At 44.4% G+C, this 24,177-nt stretch overlaps 1 protein-coding gene across 1 annotated transcript in view; it reads left to right on the plus strand.

The window, feature by feature from the left end:
- Positions 1–24,118, plus strand: part of LOC115133240 (proton myo-inositol cotransporter-like) — a 66,683-nt gene extending 42,565 nt beyond the window's left edge. The window contains exons 5-10 of the mRNA XM_065021758.1: positions 13,266–13,429; positions 13,691–13,811; positions 20,810–20,935; positions 21,236–21,354; positions 21,643–21,795; positions 22,230–24,118. Of these exons, the coding sequence (XP_064877830.1) occupies positions 13,266–13,429; positions 13,691–13,811; positions 20,810–20,935; positions 21,236–21,354; positions 21,643–21,795; positions 22,230–22,456 (910 nt within the window). The 3' untranslated portion in view covers positions 22,457–24,118. The remainder of the gene's footprint in view (positions 1–13,265; positions 13,430–13,690; positions 13,812–20,809; positions 20,936–21,235; positions 21,355–21,642; positions 21,796–22,229) is intronic.
- The last annotated feature ends 59 nt before the right edge of the window (positions 24,119–24,177 follow it).

A 24,177-nucleotide genomic window follows, 5' to 3' on the forward strand; every position in this document is an offset into this window, starting at 1 on the left:
CACACCCCTTTTTCTGTTGCTTTTAATGCTTCATGCACTTTTATGCACTTTTCAGGGTCAATCGCTCACGGAATTTCCTTCGTGCCTGTAAGGTGTTAGACCAATAAGTCTTTATTTCCATCTCAAGTGAGATTGCCTCGTCTAGCTCTCTCTCATCCCCCCTGATCTCAAGCATATTCTGGGCATTGTAAACAATCTTGCGATATGTGCTGTTGCTAAGCAACCATTCGAGGTGAGAGGAATAGGACAAGTGGGTGTGCGTGGGTGTCGGTTTGGTGTGCGGGTGTGCTAGCGTGTGTTTGTGTGTACGTGCGTGTGGGTGATAACCAAGGTTTTACGTGTGTGTGTGTGAATCTATTAAGGCAGCTAGTGTGTGTTTTGGTCCGTTGCTGTGTTTACTTCTCCCTCTGGTCATTTGTAAAGCCACAGGTGGTGGCAGAGACAGCCAAGTGACAACAAATCAGGTTGATGGGTTGTCTGCCTCAGTGGGATCCGACATGGGGCACATGCCTATGTGTCACTCACTCCTCACCCAGCCCCAGCCAGAGCCCTAGTCCCAGCCAGAGCCCTAGTCCCAGCCAGAGCCCTAGCACCAGCCCCAGCACCAGCCCTAGCCCTAGCCAGAGCCCTAGTCCCAGCCAGAGCCCTAGTCCCAGCCCCAGCACCAGCCCAAGCACCAGCCCTAGCCCCAGCCCCAGCACCAGCCCAAGCACCAGCCCAAGCACCAGCCCTAGCCCCAGCCCTAGCCCAGATAGAACAGCAGCACCGAGAGTCACAATGGTGCAGGGCAGTCACACAGAGACACTCGCTCTTTCCTTGTCCAGCCCAAGATCATCTCAGCTGGCTAAGGAGTATATGGAGAGACAATCCCGCATCCTCTGTTCAACTCAGACCTGTTTGTGTTACTTACTCATCCTCTGCTCAGCCCTCAAATGAAACAGCATGATTCCTCTTCCTAAGATGCTTTGGAAGAGTTTCATATGGTATGAATCCTGTCACCCACTCTGAGTACCTCTTTCTTTGTTCTGACCCTGTCACGAAGAGATTACTCTAAATGCTGTTCAGCCAACATCCCAGCTTTGGTTCCTCTCAGACCCTCTCAGGCACACTCCTATAGCGGACTCATAGATACAAGTATACACACACACACAGACACACACAGACGTTGTTGTGAACTGAACTCAGAGTGCTGTCGGATTGACGTCTCCACCTGCCAGAGAGCGTCGGGATGAGAGATGTATTGATGCATATCTCTCATGGACTTAAGGTCTCCCGGGATGTGCCGATTTTATGGCAGTTTGGGATATGTTTGTGGTTCCTTGTGGACTTCTCTCTCTCTCTCTGAATCGCTCTCTCTCTCTGGCTCTCTCTCTCTGGCTCTCTCTCTTTGGCTCTCTCTCTCTGGCTCTCTCTCTCTGGCTCTCTCTCTCTGGCTCTCTCTCTCTGGCTCTCTCTCTCTGGCTCTCTCTCTCTCTCTCTCTCTCTCTCTGGCTCTCTCTCTCTGGCTCTCTCTGGCTCTCTCTCTCTCTCTCTGGCTCTCTCTCTCTCTCTCTGGCTCTCTCTCTCTCTCTGGCTCTCTCTCTCTCTCTGGCTCTCTCTCTCTCTCTCTGGCTCTCTCTCTGGCTCTCTCTCTCTCTCTCTCTGGCTCTCTCTCTCTCTCTCTCTGGCTCTCTCTCTCTCTCTCTCTCTCTGGCTCTCTCTCTCTCTCTCTCTGGCTCTCTCTCTCTCTCTCTCTGGCTCTCTCTCTCTCTCTGGCTCTCTCTGGCTCTCTCTGGCTCTCTCTCTCTGGCTCTCTCTCTCTCTCTCTGGCTCTCTCTCTCTCTCTGGCTCTCTCTCTCTCTCTGGCTCTCTCTCTCTCTCTGGCTCTCTCTCTCTCTCTCTGGCTCTCTCTCTCTCTCTCTGGCTCTCTCTCTCTCTGGCTCTCTCTCTCTCTCTGGCTCTCTCTCTCTCTCCCTCTCTGGCTCTCTCTCTCTCTGGCTCTCTCTCTCTGGCTCTCTCTCTGGCTCTCTCTCTCTCTCTTTCTCTCTCTCTCTGGCTCTGTCTCTCTCTCTCGGGCTCTCTCTCTGGCTCTCTCTCTCTGGCTCTGCCCGTCCGTTTATTTGTCTGTCTGTCATTGTGAGCCACAATGAGGAACAAGAATGAACTGGCCTGTCTTGTCAGTGAGGATGTGTCCTCTTTCTATTAGATCTGGAATCATAATGATTCGATTAGCCACATTATCCAGCACGCAAAGGTCACTGTAGGAGAGAGAGGGAGGTAAAGAAGGAAGGAGAGAGTGGGAGGGAGGTAGAGAGAGTTACATGCAGGCAGAAGAGAGAGTAAGGTGATTTAAGAAGTGGACAGAGAGAGAGAGGGGGGAGATAAAGGGAAAGAGAGAGAATTAATGAGAGAATGAGGGGCCAAGAGGGAAGGTCATCTGTCTGTTTCTCCTCTGCCAGAAGTTAAGCATGAGAGCACAGCAGAGGCCACAGGTGTTGTTGATCCATCCATAATTTAACAATGTCAATTAGTGATGGTGTCACTGAACATTGGCCATGTTTTGCTCTGGTCTCAACATGATACTCATGTACACAGATTACTTACAGTATATTTCAAAGTTTGTATTTATTACTGTAAAATTATACATGATTTGGAATTAACCAGCATAGGGTAACCTTTCATATTATATTGTTTATATCTTAATCTTTTGGTTTGTCATATTTCAGTGTATAATTTAGTTTTTATGTGTGCATGTTTGTTTTACAGGGGGCAGTTGGCAGACAGATGGTCAGCTATAGAAATGTCATATTGGAGATGTTGAGACATGCCAATTAAACTAGTGACTCAAATCAAATCAAATTGTATTTGTCACATACACATGGTTAGCAGATGTTAGTGCGAGTGTAGCGAAATGCTTGTGCTTCTAGTTCCGACAATGCAGTAATAACCAACAAGTAATCTAGCTAACAATTCCAAAACTACTACCTTATAGACACAAGTGTAAGGGGATAAAGAATATGTACATAAAGATATATGAATGAGTGATGGTACAGAGCGGCATAAGCAAGATACAGTAGATGGTATTGAGTGCAGTATATACATATGAGATGAGTATGTAAACAAAGTGGCATAGTTAAAGTGGCTAGTGATACATGTATTACATAAGGATGCAGTAGATGATATAGAGTACAGTATATACGTATACATATGAGATGAATAATGTAGGGTATGTAAACATTATATTAGGTAGCATTGTTTAAAGTGGCTAGTGATATATTTTACATCATTTCCCATCAATTCCCATTATTAAAGTGACTGGAGTTGAGTCAGTGTGTTGGCAGCAGCCACTCAATGTTAGTGGTGGCTGTTTAACAGTTTGATGGCCTTGAGATAGAAGCTGTTTTTCAGTCTCGCGGTCTCAGCTTTGATGCACCTGTACTGACCTCGCCTTCTGGATGATAGCGGGGTGAACAGGCAGTGGCTCGGGTGGTTGCTGTCCTTGATGATCTTTATGGCCTTCCTGTGACATCGGGTGGTGTAGGTGTCCTGGAGGGCAGGTAGTTTGCCCCCGGTGATGTGTTGTGCAGACCTCACTACCCTCTGGAGAGCCTTACGGTTGTGGGCGGAGCAGTTGCCGTACCAGGCGGTGATACAGCCTGACAGGATGCTCTCGATTGTGCATCTGTAGAAGTTTGTGAGTGCTTTTGGTGACAAGCCGAATTTCTTCAGCCTCCTGAGGTTGAAGAGGCGCTGCTGCGCCTTCTTCACGATGCTGTCTGTGTGGGTGGACCAATTCAGTTTGTCTGTGAAGTGTACGCCGAGGAACTTAAAACTTACTACCCTCTCCACTACTGTTCCATCGATGTGGATAGGGGGGTGTTCCCTCTGCTGTTTCCTGAAGTCCACAATCATCTCCTTAGTTTTGTTGACGTTGAGTGTGAGGTTATTTTCCTGACACCACACTCCGAGGGCCCTCACCTCCTCCCTGTAGGCCGTCTCGTCGTTGTTGGTAATCAAGCCTACCACTGTTGTGTCGTCCGCTAACTTGATGATTGAGTTGGAGGCGTGCGTGGCCATGCAGTCGTGGGTGAACAGGGAGTACAGGAGAGGGCTCAGAACGCACCCTTGTGGGGCCCCAGTGTTGAGGATCAGCGGGGTGGAGATGTTGTTGCCTACCCTCACCACCTGGGGGCGGCCCGTCAGGAAGTCCAGTACCCAGTTGCACAGGGCGGGGTTGAGACCCAGGGTCTCGAGCTTGATGACGAGCTTGGAGGGTACTATGGTGTTAAATGCTGAGCTGTAGTCGATGAACAGCATTCTCACATAGGTATTCCTCTTGTCCAGATGGGTTAGGGCAGTGTGCAGTGTGGTTGAGATTGCATCGTCTGTGGACCTATTTGGGCGGTAAGCAAATTGGAGTGGGTCTAGGGTGTCAGGTAGGGTGGAGGTGATATGATCCTTGACTAGTCTCTCAAAGCACTTCATGTTGACGGAAGTGAGTGCTACGGGGCGGTAGTCGTTTAGCTCAGTTACCTTAGCTTTCTTGGGAACAGGAACAATGGTGGCCCTCTTGAAGCATGTGGGAACAACAGACTGGGATAGGGATTGATTGAATATGTCCGTAAACACACCAGCCAGCTGGTCTGCGCATGCTCTGAGGCTGGGGATGCCGTCTGGGCCTGCAGCCTTGCGAGGGTTGACACGTTTAAATGTTTTCCTCACGTCGGCTGCAGTGAAGGAGAGTCCGCATGTTTTAGTTGCGGGCAGTGTCAGTGGCACTGTATTGTCCTCAAAGCGGGCAAAAAAGTTATTTAGTATGCATGGGATCAAGACATCCTGGTCCGTGACAGTGCTGGTTTTCTTTTTGTAATCCGTGATTGACTGTAGACCCTGCCACATACCTCTTGTGTCTGAGCCGTTGAATTGAGATTCTACTTTGTCTCTATACTGACGCTTAGCTTGTTTGATTGCCTTGCGGAGGGAATAGTTACACTGTTTGTATTCCGTCATGTTTCCAGTCACCTTGCCCTGATTTAAAGCAGTGGTTCGCGCTTTCAGTTTCACGTGAATGCTGCCATCAATCCACGGTTTCTGGTTTGGGAATGTTTTAATCGTTGCTATGGGAACGACATCTTCAACGCACGTTCTAATGAACTCGCACACCGAATCAGCGTATTCGTCAATGTTGTCGTCTGACGCAATACGGAACATATCCCAGTCCACGTGATGGAAGCAGTCTTGGAGTGTGGAATCAGATTGGTCGGACCAGCGTTGAACAGACCTCAGCGCGGGAGCTTCTTGTTTTAGTTTCTGTCTGTAGGCAGGGATCAACAAAATGGAGTCGTGGTCAGCTTTTCCGAAAGGAGGGCGGGGCAGGGCCTTATATGCGTCGCGGAAGTTGGAATAGCAATGATCCAAGGTTTTTCTTGCCCTGGTTGCGCAATCGATATGCTGATAAAATTTAGGGAGTCTTGTTTTCAGATTAGCCTTGTTAAAATCCCCAGCTACAATGAATGCAGCCTCCGGATATATGGATTCCAGTTTGCAAAGAGTCAAATAAAGTTCGTTCAGAGCCATCGATGTGTCTGCTTGGGGGGGAATATATACGGCTGTGATTATAATCGAAGAGAATTCCCTTGGTAGATAATGCGGTCTACATTTGATTGTGAGGAATTGTAAATCAGGTGAACAGAAGGACTTGAGTTCCTGTATGTTGTTTTGGCCACACCACGTCCCATTAACCATAAAGCATACGCCCCCGCTGGACAGCCTGGGAGGAGAGCTGTAAAGGTCCAGTCGTTCATGTTTGTTTGTGTCTGTCTCTGTGTGTGTCACCCTTGTATTGCCCTTGATGACTGATGACAGTCAGTTGTGTATTTCTTATAGTTGATAAGCAGCTTGTAGGCTATCGTAGTAGAAAGGCCTCATGCCGCTTATGCAGATCACATAGCTGTGATCACATAGCTGTATGTAATTAGCCTATGGTAATATTCACACACAATAACACCCATCCACAACAACCTATTTTTTAATTTTTTTTTAGATGTGCTAATTGTTCTTTTATTATCTTCTCTAAGTTTGTCAAAGTTTATGTTGTTGTGGTGTGTGTTGCTTTTGCTGTTGTAGTTCATTTTCGGAGACTGTTATGACTTTGTTGTGGTACTTGTTTAGTTTTTTTGACTGTCTGGCCCACCTGACCAGGAAAAACTCTGGACGCTAGCATACAGTAGTTGCTGTTGTTTTCCTTTAGAGGTGTGTAGGCGTCACCGTGTTTGTTAGTGTAGTTGTACAGGCTTGAGCAGAGTTGAGCAGTATCCTGGTGTTCTCTGTGTTTAGTGAACTCTGTCTCTGTGCGTCTCATTGTTCAGCAGCATTCGACATGAGTGTGATAATGCATTCGTCTCCTTTCATGAGAGAAATAGGCCAGTTCCCAAGAGAGACATTTCTCGCCTCCATCTCTCCATGTCTATCGCTCCCTCTGAGTGCTCTTAGGCCCCTATGCTTTCTAACTCTCTTGTTTCTCTCTCTTTCCCTCCCCTCCTCCCTCTCTTGCATTGGTATGATTGCATTATTGTTACCTGGTTAGTGTGCTGTCTGTGAGTATCAATGTGTTTAAATGATTGTGCCATTGAACTCCCAGTAATGAGTGGTTATTGGTTAGGGATGTGATAGCTGGTCCTCTCACTCCTCGCGTCTCACACACACACACACACACACACACACACACACATACACGGTCAACGCTGCTTCTCTAGTATACACTATCTATTCAACTGTGTGACCAAAACACTATCCAATATATTTGTAAATACTGTCATGCTTGACATAGCGGTAGCACATTCATTATCTATACTGTATATAATATCGTGTCAATATCAGGCTATTACTATGCATACTACCTATACTATTATTATTATAATTTGTATTTTTTTTACTCTTATTATTGATTATTGTACTGCAATGTTATGGGAGCTAGCACACAAGCATTTTGCTGAACTTTTTATACCTGCTGTAAACCGTGTACGTGACGAATATTTGATTTGAGTTGACATACACAAACACACACTCCTCGTGTCACACTGAGGCTGCCAATGCATCCATCCGCTTTAACGATCAGGCCATCATGACCTTTCCAAACAATATCATCTTGTTTTGTCTTTATGTCAGCTAACAGCATAGCCAGCCTTAATAAAGGAGCTCTGATGGTGTTATTGTTTGCTGAGTCCTTAGACCCTCCAAGTACCTTTCTCTGGCTGCGTCCCTATATATATATATATATATATATATATATATTGCACTACTTTTGACAAGAGCCCTCGCAGCACTGGTCAAAAGTAGTGCGCTATGTAGGAAATAGGGTGTCATTTGGGACCCAGAATCTATCTCTTGGGAAGGAGTGGGCTTTTCAGCTAGCTCTCTCTTTCCCTCTTTAATCCTTTACAATCGGGAGCATATTCAATGAAGCTCCAGTAATGCATTTGTAAATGTCAGCCGTAAGTGAACAATTTATGTCCCTCTCACCTTAAGAGTGAAATGGACTGGAGCACGACAGGTAGTCAGAGAGAGGTGAGAGGGGGAGCAGAGGGGTGAGGATGAAGGCGAGAGGGGAGGAGAGGTGAGGGGGAAACATTTTCTTTCTTATGAGTAGAATTCATTGTACAGGAGTTCTTCCTGGCCATGTGATTAACTCCAGGTCACACACAAACACGTACAGGCCCACTCCTCTCTGTGTTTTCTTCCTCTCATCCACCTATCTCTCTTTAGCCCGCGCAGCCAAGCCTCAGAGGTGAGTGCACACAAACATATCTCTTTCAGACACCACTTCCATCCTTCTCCCTTCCACCCTGACGTTCCATTCCTCATACTCCACCTCATACCCCTCTTTCCCCTCCTCCACTCTCTCTTCCTCCCCTCTCTCTGACATCTTTGTTGTCACCTTGTCTTCATGTCGGAGAGAGGAGAAAGGTGTGAAGTGAATATACTACAGAGGATAGCCAGTGGAGTGCAGACAGAGTGCAAGTTCTATTTTTAGAACAGAGGTTCTGAAGGCCATTTTACACCTTCTGTCTGCTCCTCTCACATTACATACAGCCACTGGCACAATCTGAAATGGAACTATATTCCCTATATAGTGCACTGCTTTTGACCAGAGCCTATAGTGAGTAGGGTGCCACTCTGTTACATAACCTCCATCTTGGATCTTTGATCTTTGATCTTGGATCATCTTGGAGAAGGTCAAGGGGTCCGTGTTGGTGGCACACTGGAATCTTGTTCATGTCGACGTTGTTGTAGTTGTTGTGTTTTTGTGTATTTACACAATCTACAGTCTACCATGTCACCTTGTGTGTTTTGGTTTTCAAGAGCCAGCTTGTGTGTCCTCCTTCAAACCCAATCAAAGTCAGCCAATGTTTATCTAGCTACACTTTTTTCCTAACATCTCAAGTAGGAGATGAGTGTTTCTTGTTTATGTAATGATTTGTTTGTCTCTCCACTCCACTGTGATGTTCCTATTGAGCTTGTTATACTTGCATAAGTGCACAATCTTACACTGAGAGAATGTAATAATGTAATAGTCACAGCGTAACAGCTTGAAAATGCATTACAGCAGTCGTTGCCGCACAATTTGAGCATAAGCACCATAGCTAATGCAGTGGAATACTTGATTATTACACTTGATGACTCTCACTCAGTCACTCAGTCACTTTCCACATCCGTTTCAGTCTATCTACCTCTCGTCTCTTCTCCATCTTCCTGTCTTTCTCTTAGCTGTATGGCGTCTTGTGGTGTCTTGTACTATTTGCATTCCAGAGTTCACTCTCAGACCAATATATGGAACAGTCCTGTGTATTTGTCCCTATCCTACACTTGGCCCAAGTGATTCCCACCGACCTCAGATGTACAGGGCTATAGATGGATGTAGAGGGGTGTGCAATTGTGGGGTGCAGAAGGGTGTGCGTGTGCGGAAGAGTGTGTTAGAGGGTTGGAATTGAACATGTCCATGGCATATTTCTGACGTATTACTAGATATCACTTATTAAAGATGGTGGTTACCATGGTGAATGGAACTGGCTTTTTTCTCCTCCCATACTCGCTCGACTTTTTTCTCCTCCCATACTCGCTCGCTCTCAGCTTTGATCCATATTATCACACTGTGGTAAGTCTGTTATTGTGTCCATGCAGTCTCACGGTAATTGAGCATTAATTAACATAAACACGTTTAGCATCTCTAGGCCTCCACGCATGCAAGCTGCTGATGCCGCCTTTGGAACATCTACATTTGAAGTGAATATACACCATCACAGTAAATCCATTATTTATTTTAGGCAGATTTAAAGAAACATTATGATACGAAGAAAATGTATTTCAAAAGAACAGAATATGAGTTTGCCTACTGATTGTTATCTGGCTATGTGCCATGTCATAGGCTGTAGGCTTGTTCATTTCGCTGACAAGACATTCTCATAAGTCCCTTGCCATTATTTTATGTTAAATTATTTTATAATAAGAAGATTATAACTGAACTTAGCTGAATAAAATAGAAAGGATATTTTTCCCATTTAGAGCGAGAGTGCACATATGAAGTGGCTATTTTGAGCATAGAAGTGATGATTTGAAACAGGTCCTATACCCTTGATTTAGAGTTATTTGGCAACTTTAGTTGTGAATGATACAATCCATAAAATTTCTTAGAAGTCAAAAGATATATAGGCTGCATGATGCAACTTTAGGCTATTGATGTTTTGCGAAAGTCACACAAAAGATTGTGCTCTGTTCCTTGCCTCAGGCTGCACAATTGTGCTCTGTTCCTTGTCTCAGGCTGCACACACTGTTCTCCTGTCAAGTTATCATATTTTCACTCAACAGACTATTCTCAATTTAATATTGTCTTTAATAACCAGAGACTCTGGGTTCGCGCCCAGAGTCTCACGAGACCGCGAGGTCCGTGGGGCGACACACAATCACAATTGGTCTAGCGCCGTCCGGGTTAGGGAGGGTTTGGCCGGTAGGGATATCCTTGTCTCATCGAGCACCAGCGACTCCTTTGGCGGGCCGGGCGCAGTGCGCGCTAACTAAGGTCGCCAGGTGCACGGTGTTTCCACCGACACATTGGTACGGCTGGCTTCCGGGTTGGATGCGCGCTGTGTTAAGAAGCAGTGCGGCTTGGTTGGGTTGTGTTTCAGAGGACGCATGACTTTCGACCTTCGTCTCTCCCGAGCCCGTACGGGAGTTGTAGCGATGGGACAAGATAGTAGCTACTAACAATTGGATACCACGAAATTGGGGAGAAAAAGGGGGTAAAATTCAAATAAAAAAAATAATATGTCAAATTTGTTTCGATTTAGAATGACCCATTATCAAATGGGCAGGAACAGTGACAAGAGAAAAAATACATTTAATCCGTATTTAAACTCAAATAGCGAATAGGGGCCGGTTCGTTTCACTCATGTCAGGTAGCTAACTCCGGTTACTTTGCTTCGTGACAGGTGATATTCCGCCCAAACTCTGTATGCCATGGGCTCTCCAACCCTGTTCCTGTAGCTACCCAGTGCTTGATTTGGGAAAGCAAGTGAAATCTGTTCTGGAACATCTATAGTAACATGTTTACATTAAGCAGATGGAAACACATGGTAGTGAGATACTCTGTAGCTAAAGGTAATGTGTCAGCCTATTAATTAGGCTATCGCCCTATTACTAGGCTATTCAAAATCCAGTACAAATTAACTAATTGTAGGCTAACTCTGAATTTGTTTAAGTTAAAATTGACCAATTATGTATCAAAGATAAAACCCTGGGTGTTTTTTAGTTGTGTTGGATTAATAGCAGTGTTGGTTACAGAGCTTCAGACTTCTCGTCCACTCATACATAGGCTATATCATTTGAATGTTGTTTTTATGAATGACAGCTTTATTGAGTGTCTGAGACCTTCCAGACTGGTCAGAAATGACAAATGACATCTGTGTCCAGTTCAGAGTAGTTACCCTGGTCTAAAATGTATTACGTTTAATTACAAATTGAACACAGCCATTTCAATTAGCACAGGCTGTTATTATCTACAATCTACAGTATCATCGCCATTTGTTCATCTCACCACCTGTGATAGAGGGCCACATGGACGTTGTTAGCAGAATGTTTTAGTGGGCAGTGTAATTTATGTAATTGGGCTGTGAGCTCCCCGGGAGTCCAAGAATGAACCTGCAGCTTCATCGTTAGAAGAGTCTGGGGAAGGTTCATTCTTCCCTCTGCAAGTGGCCTGGGAGGGGGTCTCACCCACAAAAAGAAATCAATTTTTATTCCACATTTCTGGAATGAACCCAGAGCCTAAAGATACACACAATTTGGCAAACTCTGTTTGAGACTATGATTTTTCACTGGCACCATGTGGTTTCCACCCAATAGTCTGTATTATGGCAGTATTTGGATGCCATGTTGGAAGTGTTTCAAAGTACACTGTTTTACAGCACTCTTTGTAGCTGGTTATATCATGTTTGTTGTGGATGTGGTGTGGTGGTGATGCTGTGTTCTGTTAGAGCAGAGGGTAGCTGACTGGGCTGGTTAGCTGTGCTTCCCTTCCAGCTGGCCTTGCTGCTTCTTAATCAATCTGATTCAGACCTGAGATGGAGCTTAGCGGGCCTCTACTGCAGAGAGCTTTTACACCCGATGCTACTACAAACCCCTTATCAGTCATACTATGTTTCTGTGTGTGTGTGGGCAGATGCATACTGAGATTGAAAGCCTTTGAGAAGCGAGACAGAAATCAGGCGGCTTTGTTGCCTTCCGCCCAAACATGTTACATCGCTGCATGTGGTTATTGCCCTTGCTGTGGGCTTTGCTTGACTTTTATTGACCCTGTGTGTGGTCCTCGTGACCCCTTACACCTGTACTTTAACTCTGAAGTATTGAAGTTAGTCTCAAGTTGAGAAACATGTTGGCTGACTTACATAAAGGAAAGATTTATGCAAATAGGCAATCGGTAGGAGTGTTTTGTTTTGAAAAAGAGCAGACGGGTGCAGATGCTTTTTAAGAGATGGGAAAAACAAAATGCTAATTCACTGCTCTCTGCAGAGAATGAGTGACAAAGTGAGGGAGCAAGAGAGAAAGGAAAGGGAATGCCTTTTATTTTTAACTTTTAATGAATGTTTTCCTCTCGTCTTTTTTTGGTACGAATCGTTGCGTTGCGTTCCGAGTGTCTGTATTTTCTCATTTAACCTGGAGAGCAGACAGTGTTTTTCTACAGAGGCTGGGATGCTGCCTTGTGAGGCAGGGAGAGGGTTGATCAGAGAGCGGCGTAGTTTCCCTTAACCACTGATGTGCGGTCCGAGTTCTTTTTGTCAGCCACTGTAGGGTAATCTGATCCTAGATCTGTGTCAACTTCTACCTTGAGCAGCTCTCTGGGCGTCTACAAGTTCCACAGGGCTAGGATCTTCCTCCCCCGTCTCTATCACCTGGCGCCCTAGCAATGAAGCAAGTCAAGGAGAGAATGTTTAGAGGCCCTGTCTGTCGAGCTTGATGAGGTGTAATCTGCCTAGTTGAAGAGTTCAGCATCCTCCAGGCAGAAAAGTGGCACTTTAATTAGACAGTGACACCAGAGTGTGTGCGTCCCTAATGGCACCCTAAATAGTGCACTACTTTTGACCAGGACCCATAGGGCTCTGGACAAAGGTAGTGCACTATGTAGGGATTAGGGTGCCATTTGGGACACATGCAGACACGAGTGAAGGGGGTGGATGGATGGAGACTCGGCTCATTGTGTCTATTTAGGGTTGATTGCCTTACCAGTGATTGATTGGTGGTCACTCAACTAAAGAACATAATGGAGTGTACCTCTTCTCTATGGAGAGAATCATTAGTACATGATGATCTGTCTCTTTCGATCTGTTTCCTAGTTCTGTTTCGCTCTCTCAAGCTTTATTGGCATGAGAGGGACAATCCAATGCAATACAACACACAATTGAAATGACCTTTGGGTTTCCTGTCCTGTCCTCAATAGTCTGTAGATGGCCATTCCAGAAGGACATTACTACCTGGCTCTTCTTTCCAGCATGGCCAGATAGTGGCCACCACCCTATTGTCTTTGTGCATCAACATGGCGTCCAGCTAGTGTCAAACTTAGCCAAACTCTCTCTTTACATGGTAGCCATGTGGTGTCTGATGATGACCATATCCTGTCCTCTGTGTGCAGGTACTGCGGCACCACCATAGAGATACATTATATCAAGATGGGCCAAATTCTCTCTCTTTCTCCATGGTTCTTTTGACTGATGGAACACCTTCTCCTCTTTGTGCAGGTACTACGGCGCCACCATCCTGCAGATGTCGGGAGTGCGGGATGACAAGGTGGCCATCTGGTTGGCTGGGGTCACAGCCTTCACCAACTTTCTGTTCACCCTACTGGGGGTGTGGCTAGTGGAGAGGGTTGGCCGCAGGAAACTCACCCTGGGGAGCATCATTGGTAAGGGTCAGAGGGTCAGGGTAAAGATGAACGCATGGATCCTGATGATTCAGGGACACATTTAGTGTATGTGAAAAGGCATATTGGATCACAGTATACGTTTCACAGATAGCTCCACAGATAGATTTGAATGGAATTACATGGACTATGTGAAATTGTAATACATGTAACTACACAGGCACTAGTAGTAACCCATATTATGTCTAAAGCAGTACACTGTTTGTTTAGACTGTATGTGTATGACTGTGTTGTTTCTCCTAGGTACATGTCTGAGTCTGTCTCTGCTGGCCATTGGGTTTCTGCTGTCTGCCCAACACACCCCTCCTGTCACCCTCCACACCACTGACCCCTCAATGGTCAACTCCACCTGCAACAGACACCTGTGAGTACTCCCTACTATACTACTGTATCATACTGTACTCTATCTGCACTGTATTCTACTGTCTGACTCAATACTGAATATGCCGTACTATTCTGAATATTAATGGTTAAGTGTAATGTTCTGGGGGGCCTCCCGAGTGGCGCAGTGGTCTAAGGCACTGCATCACAGTGCTTGAAGCGTCACCACAGACCCGGGTTTGCTGGCCGTGACCGAGAGTCCCATAGGGTGGCGCACAATTGGCCCAGCATCGTCCGGGTTAGGGGAAGGGCCGGAGGGGCTTTACTTGTCTCATCACGCTCTAGCGACTCCTTGTGGCGTGCCGGGTGCCTGCAGAACGGTGTTTCCTCCGAAACTTTGGTGTGGCTGGCTTCCGGGTCAAGCGGGCTCGACCTTTGCCTCTCCCGAGGGGGGAGTTGCAGCGATGAGACAAGATCATCATTGGATATGACGAAATTGAGAGAAAAGTGGGGTAAAAATAAAATAAACATGTTCTGAAGGTAACATTGACATATGCACATCATTTTATTGTTTAGTGCAGGAGTAAAAAAAAATCTCAGTATGAACCTGATCCACCATGAATTGAAGCATGGTCACTAATGAGGGTGATCTTTAATGGAAGCCTCTCCAACAAAATCCAGGTAGAATAAGGAATTCCCCAGGGCAGCTGTTTAGGCCCCTTACTTTTTTCAATCTTTACTAACAACATGCCACTGGTTTTGAGTAAAGCCAGTGTGTCTATGTATGCAGATGACTCAACACTATACACGACATCTACCAGAGGCGACTGAAATTACCACGACACTTAACAAAGAGCTGCAGTTAGTTTCGGAATGGGTGGCAAGGACTTGGTTCATCCTGAATTTTTCAAAAACTAAAAGCATTGTATTTGGAACAAATCATTCACTGAACCCTAAACCTCAACTAAATATTGTAATGAATAATGTGGAAATAGAGCAAGTTGAGGAGACTAAAATATATGATTAAATATGTAAATACTTTTGTGAAGACAGCAATGTGATTTTGGCCTTATAAATGAGATAATTGATTTTCCTATAAACTGTGCCCAGTCAGTAGCCATGCCCAAGTGAGCTCAGAGTTCGTGACCGCATGACGGAACGCCACTTTGGCCAGAGTGCTTAAAAGGACTCGCTAAGAATCAACATACAGACCAAAACTTGCCGGGTTGCTGCTGGCATGTAAAGTGGTCAGGAGCTGAACCTTGAATAACCAACCATTGAGACCAAGCAGACGGACGGTGTAAACCGGACGTCACGAATGGTTAAAACTATAAGACCAAGAAGACATGAGGTTGTGGTCCACACGTTGAAATGGTTAGAAACTTTGTACTGAGACCAGACAGCGTGGAGCAGTGGCTACACAACTGAAAATGTTTTAAACTCTACAGACCAGCCGACAGTGGGAGCTGAACGTTACGAAATGGTTAGAAACGCTGAAACTCTCAACACAAGTGAAGAAGGTAAAGACTAGACCAGAACATTCAGTCTGCAGTGGTGCATGAAAAAATGGTCCTACATTTTTTTACTAAAGACACAAGGGGGGAAGGAAGACAATCCCCTCTGATACAACTGTTGGTACGTCTGAAGTAACTATTCCAATGAACACTTCAAGCAGAGAAGCTCTACAACTAAGAAGGACATTGTGACCTCTGGTGGACCACCAGAGCCTTACATCAAGCCACAACCCATAGACGGGGTAGTGGCTACGTGTAATTATATATTGTATTCCTAATCCGAATGAGTGGTGGTTAGGGTGCTAAGTATTCTGGTTACTGTAAGTGTAGTTTCCAAATACATGTACGATAAGTTGACTCTCTTTGTCTCTCCCTCTCTTTGTCTTTTCCCACCCCCTTTCCATTGTGTAACAAGCCGTCATATCGTATCAGTCCACTATGGACTTTTACCTCATGTAAGTGTATATGGTATTCTGTGTTGTTATTTAGTTAGTTAATAAATAAATGATTAAATCAATTTGTGTAGTCCTGAATATTCAAAAGCACTAGGGTTCTTGCGGATCCACGGATTATGCAATGTTCAGAATGAGACTGATGAGGTACTAATGAATACTTGCCTGTTATTGATGTAAGAGATATCGGTATATCTTTAGAGTTTAAGTCGGGAGATAGTAACTTGTTAAACATCTCTTCTCTTAAAAAAAAAACATATCTTCCCTAATGAGTTAATTGTTACATGATTAATTTAATCGGCTAACAATTAAACATAATTCATTTGATTCAATAAATAACAGTCATCAGATTAATGATAGTCACGTCACGACAACAGAGAGCTAACTTTAATAAATGCATGTCAATCTCTCCTGGCTACGTGTATTTGTGAGAGGTATTGACTGTTTGAACTACTGGCACACAGCTCGGACACCCGTGCATACCCCACAAGATATGCCACCAGAGGTCTTTTCACTGTCCCCAAGTCCAGATCAGGCGCACAGTACTACATAGAGCCATGACTACATCGAACTCTATTCCACATCAAGTAACTCATGAATGCAGTAAACACATAACATACACACTAATTACACACATTATAGATATGTGGTAGTAGAGTAGGGGCCTGAGGACACACTTAATATGTTGTGAAATCTGTTATGATTCTATTGTAATGTTTTTAAAATGTATAATGCCTTAATTTTGCTGGACCCCAGGATGAGTAGCTGCTGCAAAGGCAGCAGCTAATGGGGATCCATAATAAAAACAAATTAACATTTTACAGGGTTTGTTTCTTAATACATTTTCCCTGTTCTTCCATCTAGGATTAAATTAATGTTATGTCCATATTAACTGTACATGCTTCTGAACACTTACCTAGCAGATTATTCTAATATCTCAGCTCTGGTCATATTTTTATTCTACCAGGGGTTCATTTTAACTGCAACAACAGACTCTATTAGCGACAGTGCTGCAGGCGTTGGGTCTCTGTTAATAGAAATGATGGCGAGGGAGAGATAGAGACCCTGTCTGCCCTCTGAAAGACTGAGCCACTCTCTGTCCTAATTTACACAACAGCATGTAGACTGAGTGTACAAAACAGGAACACATGCTCTGTCCATGACATAGACTGACCAGGTGGATCCAGGTGAAATCTATGATCCCTTACTGATGTTACACTTCAATCAGTGTAGAGGAAGAGGAGGAGACAAGTTAAAGAAGGATTTTTAAGCCTTGAGCCAGTTAAGACATGGATTGTGTATGTGTGCCATTCAGAGAGTGAATGGGTAAGACAAAATATTTACAGTGCCTTCGGAAAGTAATCAGACCCCTTGACTTTTTCAACATTTTGTTACGTTACAGCCTTATTCTAAAATTGATTACATCTTTTTTTCCTCCTCATCAACCTACACACAATACCCCAGAAGGACAACGCAAAAACAGGTTTTTAGAATTTATTGCTAATTTATGAAAAACCAAAAAATGAAATATAACATTTACATAAGTATTCAGACCCTTTACTCAGTACTTTGTTGAAGCACTTTTGGCAGTGATTATAGCATGAAGTATTCTTGGGTATGACACTACAAGCTTGGCACACCTGATTTGGGGAGTTTTTCCCATTCCTCTCTGCAGATGCTCTCAAGCTCTGTCAGGTTGGATGGGGAGCGTTGCTGCACAGCTATTTTCAGGTCTCTCCAGAGATGTTCGATCGATCGGGTTCAAGTCCGGGCTCTGGCTGGGCCAATCAAGGATGTCCTCGATCCTAACTAGTCTCCCTGTCCCTGACGCTGAAAAACCTCCCCACAGCATGATGCTGCCACCACCATGCTTCACTGTAGAGATGGTGCCTTGTTTCCTCCAGACGTGAAACTTGGCATTCAGGCCAAAGAGTTCAATCTTGGTTTCATCAGACCAGAGAATCTGGTTTCTCATGGTCTGAGAGTCTTTGGGTGACATTTGGAAATCTCCAAGCGCACTCCAATCAAGTTGTAGAAACATCTCAAGGATGATCAATGGAAACAGGATGCACCTGAGCTCAATCTCGAGTCTCATAGCAAAGGGTCTGAATACTTATGTAAATAAGGTATTTGTTTTTTATGTTTAATAAATGAGCAACAATGTCTAAAAACCTGTTTTCAGTTAGTCATTATGGGGTATTGTGTGTAGATTGCTGAGGATTTTCTTTTGCTGAAGATTTTTTTTCAAACTGGTGTGCCAGGCACCTCCTACCATACCCCATTCCATTTTAGAATAGGGCTGTATAACGTAACAAAATTTGGAAAAAGTCAAGTGGTCTGAATACTTCCCGAAGGCACTGTGAGTGGAACGGGGTATGGTAGGAGGTGCCAGGCGCATCGGTTTGAGTGTATCAAGAACTGCAACGTTGCTGGGGTTTTCACAATCAACAGTTTCCTGTGTGTATCAAGAATGGTTCACCACCCAAAGGACATCCAGCCAACTTGATAGAACTGTGGGAGGCATTGGAGTCAACATAGACCAGTATCCCCGTGGAACGCATTCGATACCTTGTAAAGTCTTGCCCTCACGAATTGAGGCTGTTCTAAAGGCAAAAGGGGGTGAAACTGAATATTAGGAAGGTGTTCCTAATGTTTTGAACACCAGTGTATATTTACCAGCACTCTCTCTGGTCACATAATTTGCAAATAAATTCATTAAAAATCCTACAATGTGATTTTCTGGATTTTTCTTCTCATTTTGTCTGTCATAATTGAAGTGTACCTATGATGAAAATTACAGGCCTCTCGTCTTTTTAAGTGGGAGAACTTGCACAATTGGTGGCTGACTAAATACTTTTTTGCCCCACTGTAGCCCATCTGTAAATAGCCTACCCCACTACCTCATCCCCATATTGTTATTAATTTTGTTTTTCTCTTTTGCACCCCAGTATCTCTACTTGCACATCATCATCTGCACATCCATCACTCCATTGTTTAATGCTAAATTGTAATTATTTCGCCACTATGGCCTATTCTTTGCCTTCCTAATCTTACTAATTTGCACACACTGTACATACACTGCTCAAAAAAATAAAGGGAACACTTAAACAACACAATGTAACTCCAAGTCAATCACACTTCTGTGAAATCAAACTGTCCACTTAGGAAGCAACACAGATTGACAATAAATTTCACATGCTGTTGTGCAAATGGAATAGACAACAGGTGGAAATTATAGGCAATTAGCAAGACACCCCCAATAAAGGAGTGGTTCTGCAGACCACTTCTCAGTTCCTATGCTTGATGTTTTGGTTACTTTTGAATGCTGGCGGTGCTTTCACTCTAGTGGTAGCATGAGACGGAGTCTACAACCCACACAAGTGGCTCAGGTAGTGCAGCTCATCCAGGATGGCACATCAATGCGAGCTGTGGCAAGAAGGTTTGCTGTGTCTGTCAGCGTAGTGTCCAGAGCATGGAGGCGCTACCAGGAGACAGGCCAGTACATCAGGAGATGTGGAGGAGGCCGTAGGAGGGCAACAACCCAGCAGCAAGACCGCTACCTCCGCCTTTGTGCAAGAAGGAGCAGGAGGAGCACTGCCAGAGCCCTGCTAAATGACCTCCAGCAGGCCACAAATGTGCATGTGTCTGCTCAAACGGTCAGAAACAGACTCCATGAGGGTGGTATGAGGGCCCGACATCCACAGGTGGGGGTTGTGCTTACAGCCCAACACTGTGCAGGACGTTTGGCATTTGCCAGAGAACACCAAGATTGGCAAATTCGCCACTGGCGCCCTGTGCCCTTCACAGATGAAGCACATGTGAGCACATGTGACAAACGTGACAGAGTCTGGAGACGCCGTGGAGAACGTTCTGCTGCCTGCAACATCCTCTAGCATGACCGGTTTGGCGGTGGGTCAGTCATGGTGTGGGGTGGCATTTCTTTGGGGGGCCGCACAGCCCTTCATGTGCTCACCAGAGGTAGCCTGACTGCCATTAGGTACCGAGATGAGATCCTCAGACCCCTTGTGAGACCATATGCTGGTGCGGTTGGCCCTGGGTTCCTCCTAATGCAAGACAATGCTAGACCTCATGTGGCTGGACTGTGTCAGCAGTTCCTGCAAGAGGAAGGCATTGATGCTATGGAATGGCCCGCCCGTTCCCCAGACCTGAATCCAATTGAGCACATCTGGGACATCATGTCTCGCTCCATCCACCAACGCCATGTTACACCACAGACTATCCAGGAGTTGGCAGATGCTTTAGTCCAGGTCTGGGAGGAGATCCCTCAGGAGACCATCCGCCACCTCATCAGGAGCATGCCCAGGTGTTGTAGGGAGGTCATACAGGCACGTGGAGGCCACACACACTACTGAGCCTCATTTTTACTTGTTTTAAGGACATTACATCAAAGTTGGATCAGCCTGTAGTGTGGTTTTCCACTTTAATTTTTGAGTGTGACTCCAAATCCAGACCACCATGGGTTGATACATTTGATTTCCATTGATAATTTTTGGGTGATTTTGTTGTCAGCACATTCAACTATGTAAAGAAAAAAGTATTTAATAACAATATTTCATTCATTCAGATCTAGGATGTGTTATTTTAGTGTTCCCTTTATTTTTTTGAGCAGTGTATATTTTTCTATTGTGTTATTCACTGTACATTTGTTTATCCCATGTGTAACTCTTTGTTGTTGTTTTTGTCGAGCTGCATTGCTTTATCTTTGCCAGCTCGCAGTTGTAAATGAGAACTTGTTATCAACTTATCTACCTGGTTAAATAAAGGTGAATTGTTTAAAAAAATTGTTTTCATGAGAGCTACTCTCTCTGTGAATGAAATGGGTCTGCCATATGCTCGCCACACTACACACTCACGCATGCCCACACATGGATGCACAAACACACACACAAATACTGTACGTACTCACACAGACATAGATTATTCTCATGTTATCAGAGTAAAAGCTCAAGATAGCATCTTCTCCATTCACAGTGAGTAAATGTGTTCTGTTATACCTCCTCAAGGATCTTGTCTCTGTTTATGACATCTCTGTCCAATCCTCCTTGTCATCCCAGGCTGTGTGAGCCGTGTATGCTGGACCCGGGGTGTGGCTTCTGTTACCGTGAGAACAGCACAGCTCTGTTCGCCTCCTCGTGTGTACCTGTCAATACAGCCTCCACTGAGAAGGCAGCCTGGGGCAGGTGAGCTATGTATCTGTCAATACAGCCTCCACTGAGAAGGCAGCCTGGGCAGGTGAGCTACAGGCGGCACTAAGGGGAGGGAGTGTGTTTGCGCATAAGGCAGCAGGGGGCAGGTGAGTCATAGAATGTGCTCTGTGTGTGGGTTTATTTGTTGTGTGTTTGTGAAGGGGATGGAGGGGGTTAGTGGAAGAAGGCTGGAGAAGTGGTTATTCTATAATACTGTACTCATAGTACCCCTCTATCCATAACATAACTACTGTTGCTACAATACAATAACTGTCTTGTACCATGTTATTCCAGGTGTTCCAACTCGACCCAGTTGAGAGTCCATACGTACTGGGCCTATAACTACTGTCCCACCTCCTACTCCTGGGTGGTCCTACTGGGTCTTGTTCTCTATCTGGCCTTCTTCGCCCCAGGTGAGAGGCAACACTGATCTATGTCGAGATTCAATTTACGCTGTATTTCACTTTCACTGTGAGGCAGCTACTAACTAAAGAAATGCATTATTATAAAATGTGATCTCATTTCAAGTTTGGCGTTAACCATGCATTGATGTCATTTGGTATACTTGCTTAAAGGTTTGTATGCTTACTGTATTTGTATGCTTACTGTATATACATCTTGATTCAACATTGTTTGCATGCGGGGGGTAGTTACTGTACTGTGGAGCTATCGTAAGCCCTGTGCCATCCCTCTACTTCCAGGTTTGGGTCCAATGCCATGGACAATCAACTCTGAGATTTACCCCCTGTGGGCACGGAGCACAGGGAACGCCTGTTCAGCTGGAGTCAACTGGACGTTTAACTTCCTGGTCTCCCTCACCTTCCTCCATGTGGCTCAGAACCTCACCTACTACGGTAACACACATCCTCCTCCACGTGGCCCAGTCCCTCACCTACTACGGTACAAACCGTAGGCACTGATCAATACCTCACTTACAGGACATCCTTGATCAATCAACCTGAACAGCATGTATGCTTCTACTGCAGGATCTGACCTGTTGGACATTTGATTAATCTAGAGAGACTAGAGATATCTTATGATAGGCTCGATGTGTAATGAATGTAGTTTCATCATGTTTGATTACTTGCTGTCATTTAATAATGTGCAGTAGATACTGGATAGCGTTTGACAGAATTGTACTGTTGCAGACTAGAACTGATCTCTGCTGTCAGCACAGGAAAACCTCTGGGCACTTCTTGGTCAAGTCACGTACGGTAGTCAGGGAAAAACTGCAGGCCCTATTAATGACTGACAATGATGTGTAGTTGTTGTTATTGTTATTTCCCAGGAGTGTTTTTCCTTTACTCCAGCCTGGCTCTGCTTGGGTTCTTCTTCATCTACGGCTGTCTGCCTGAAACAAAGAACCGGAGGCTGGAGGAGATTGAGTCCCTGTTCGACAACCAGCTGTGCTCCTGCGGGGCCACAGACTCTGATGAGGACCGGCAGGTGGAGTACATCAGGGTGAAGGGGAGCAACTACCACCTCTCTGATAACGATGCCTCTGACGTGGATTAGCCCTAGCCTGAGTGCCAGTCAGTTTGTGCTTTCATGCCAACTCATTGTCATGCCAAATGGCTTGATGATGACAGCCATGGAGTTGGCAAGAGCACACATAGATCTGGTCCCAGTCTAGTTTGTAACTTTGGCCTTGGATTTTGTCCCTGTTCTCTCAACTCAGAAAGTATGTATCAAGTGTTTCGGAGTAGGTGTGTTGATTTAGGATTAGTTTGGCCTTTTATCATAATTAATAATATTACATGGACAGGAAGCTTGATACATACAGCCCCTGATCTACAACCTCTCTGAGTCCTGTTCTCTGGTTTGCCTCAGTCACGTAGGTTACATTGCTCCATCTTTTTCACACACAGGGTAGCTATTTATAACACAAGTTACTTACACATTTGATGTTGCCAATGTAATGTTGTAGTTACTTCTATAGTTTGATAAGAATCTTCTTTTTGATTTATAAACCATAATGTAAATAGTATTAAGCATACATTACATTCAAAATTATCCTCAGCATTTAGACATCCATTTTACTGTTCATATGTCGCATTATTATGAATTTCCATATATGAGGCAGACCAACAATTAACAAAACTATTGCCTTTTCCCTCACATAAAAAACCCTATGATTAGAGATAAAAACCTCTTCAAAACAAAACCTTTATTGTAGGAGTCCAAACGTCCACTAAAATGGCCATGATATTACAAGTTTTAAAATCAGAGAGAGGGATTGTAATATAGTGTTGATACCAGTATGCCTTTCTATATGAAACACAACTCAGAACAATATTGTCTCAGCTTGTCTGTAGCATCACAAATGGGGTGTCAGACACTAGTAGTACACCTGGGCTTTGCATCCCAAACGGCACCCTATTCCTAGTGCACTACTTTTAACCAGAGCCCTATGGGCCTTGGTCAAAAGTAGTGCAGTATAAAGGGAATAGCATGCCATTTGGGACTTAACCTGTTCTCTGTCTATGATGTTCAGTCTTGCTTTGCTATTTGTTTTATCATGTTGGTTGGTAAGCTACAGTAGCACATGACCCATCTGTTTTCTCATTAGTAAACCTATGGATTATTATGCTATTTATTCTAATATATTTTACCCATGATGTCGGTGCCTGTACTGAAGTGAAATGTATGAAGGAGTTGACTATATGGCCAGCCAGCGTGATGATAGCCTTTCAGAAGTTGCGTATGTTTTTATTGATCGATGTAGACTAGACTATTCATTGGGTTGTACCTCAGTCTCCGAGGGAATAACCATGCATTGAAATGGACAGTTTAGTCAGTTAATGTCACACACAGTTGTTCTTTGGGAAAACAAATGTCAGAAAGAATGTCTTATTTTGTCTCCATTTTACGTTGTCTTCCTCCACAGCCTTATGTACAAATTGCAATGCATACTCTTCACGTGAAAGAGCTGGGGTTCTCGTGTTCTAAAGGGTCGAGGAGTACTGTATTGTACTTGCTAATGTTGTTTTATATATCGTAAAACTATGTAAGGTGACACCTTTTTAGTTGAGTACTTGAGTACACATAGATTTGAGTGTAGCAGACTGGTTGAAAGTGGTCAACATAATGTCGCTGAGAATATGTCTGTGTATTATTGTCTGTGACAAAACAAGATAGATAGCTACTATTGGGAATTCAAATAGGATTTTCTCCAGACTGAAATGAAATGACAGCATTTCCAAGGATCACAGTTCATTGGAACATCAGTGTCAATA

The sequence above is a fragment of the Oncorhynchus nerka genome, linkage group LG8 (genome assembly GCF_034236695.1).
Source record: "Oncorhynchus nerka isolate Pitt River linkage group LG8, Oner_Uvic_2.0, whole genome shotgun sequence".
Taxonomy (NCBI): Eukaryota; Metazoa; Chordata; class Actinopteri; order Salmoniformes; family Salmonidae; genus Oncorhynchus; species Oncorhynchus nerka.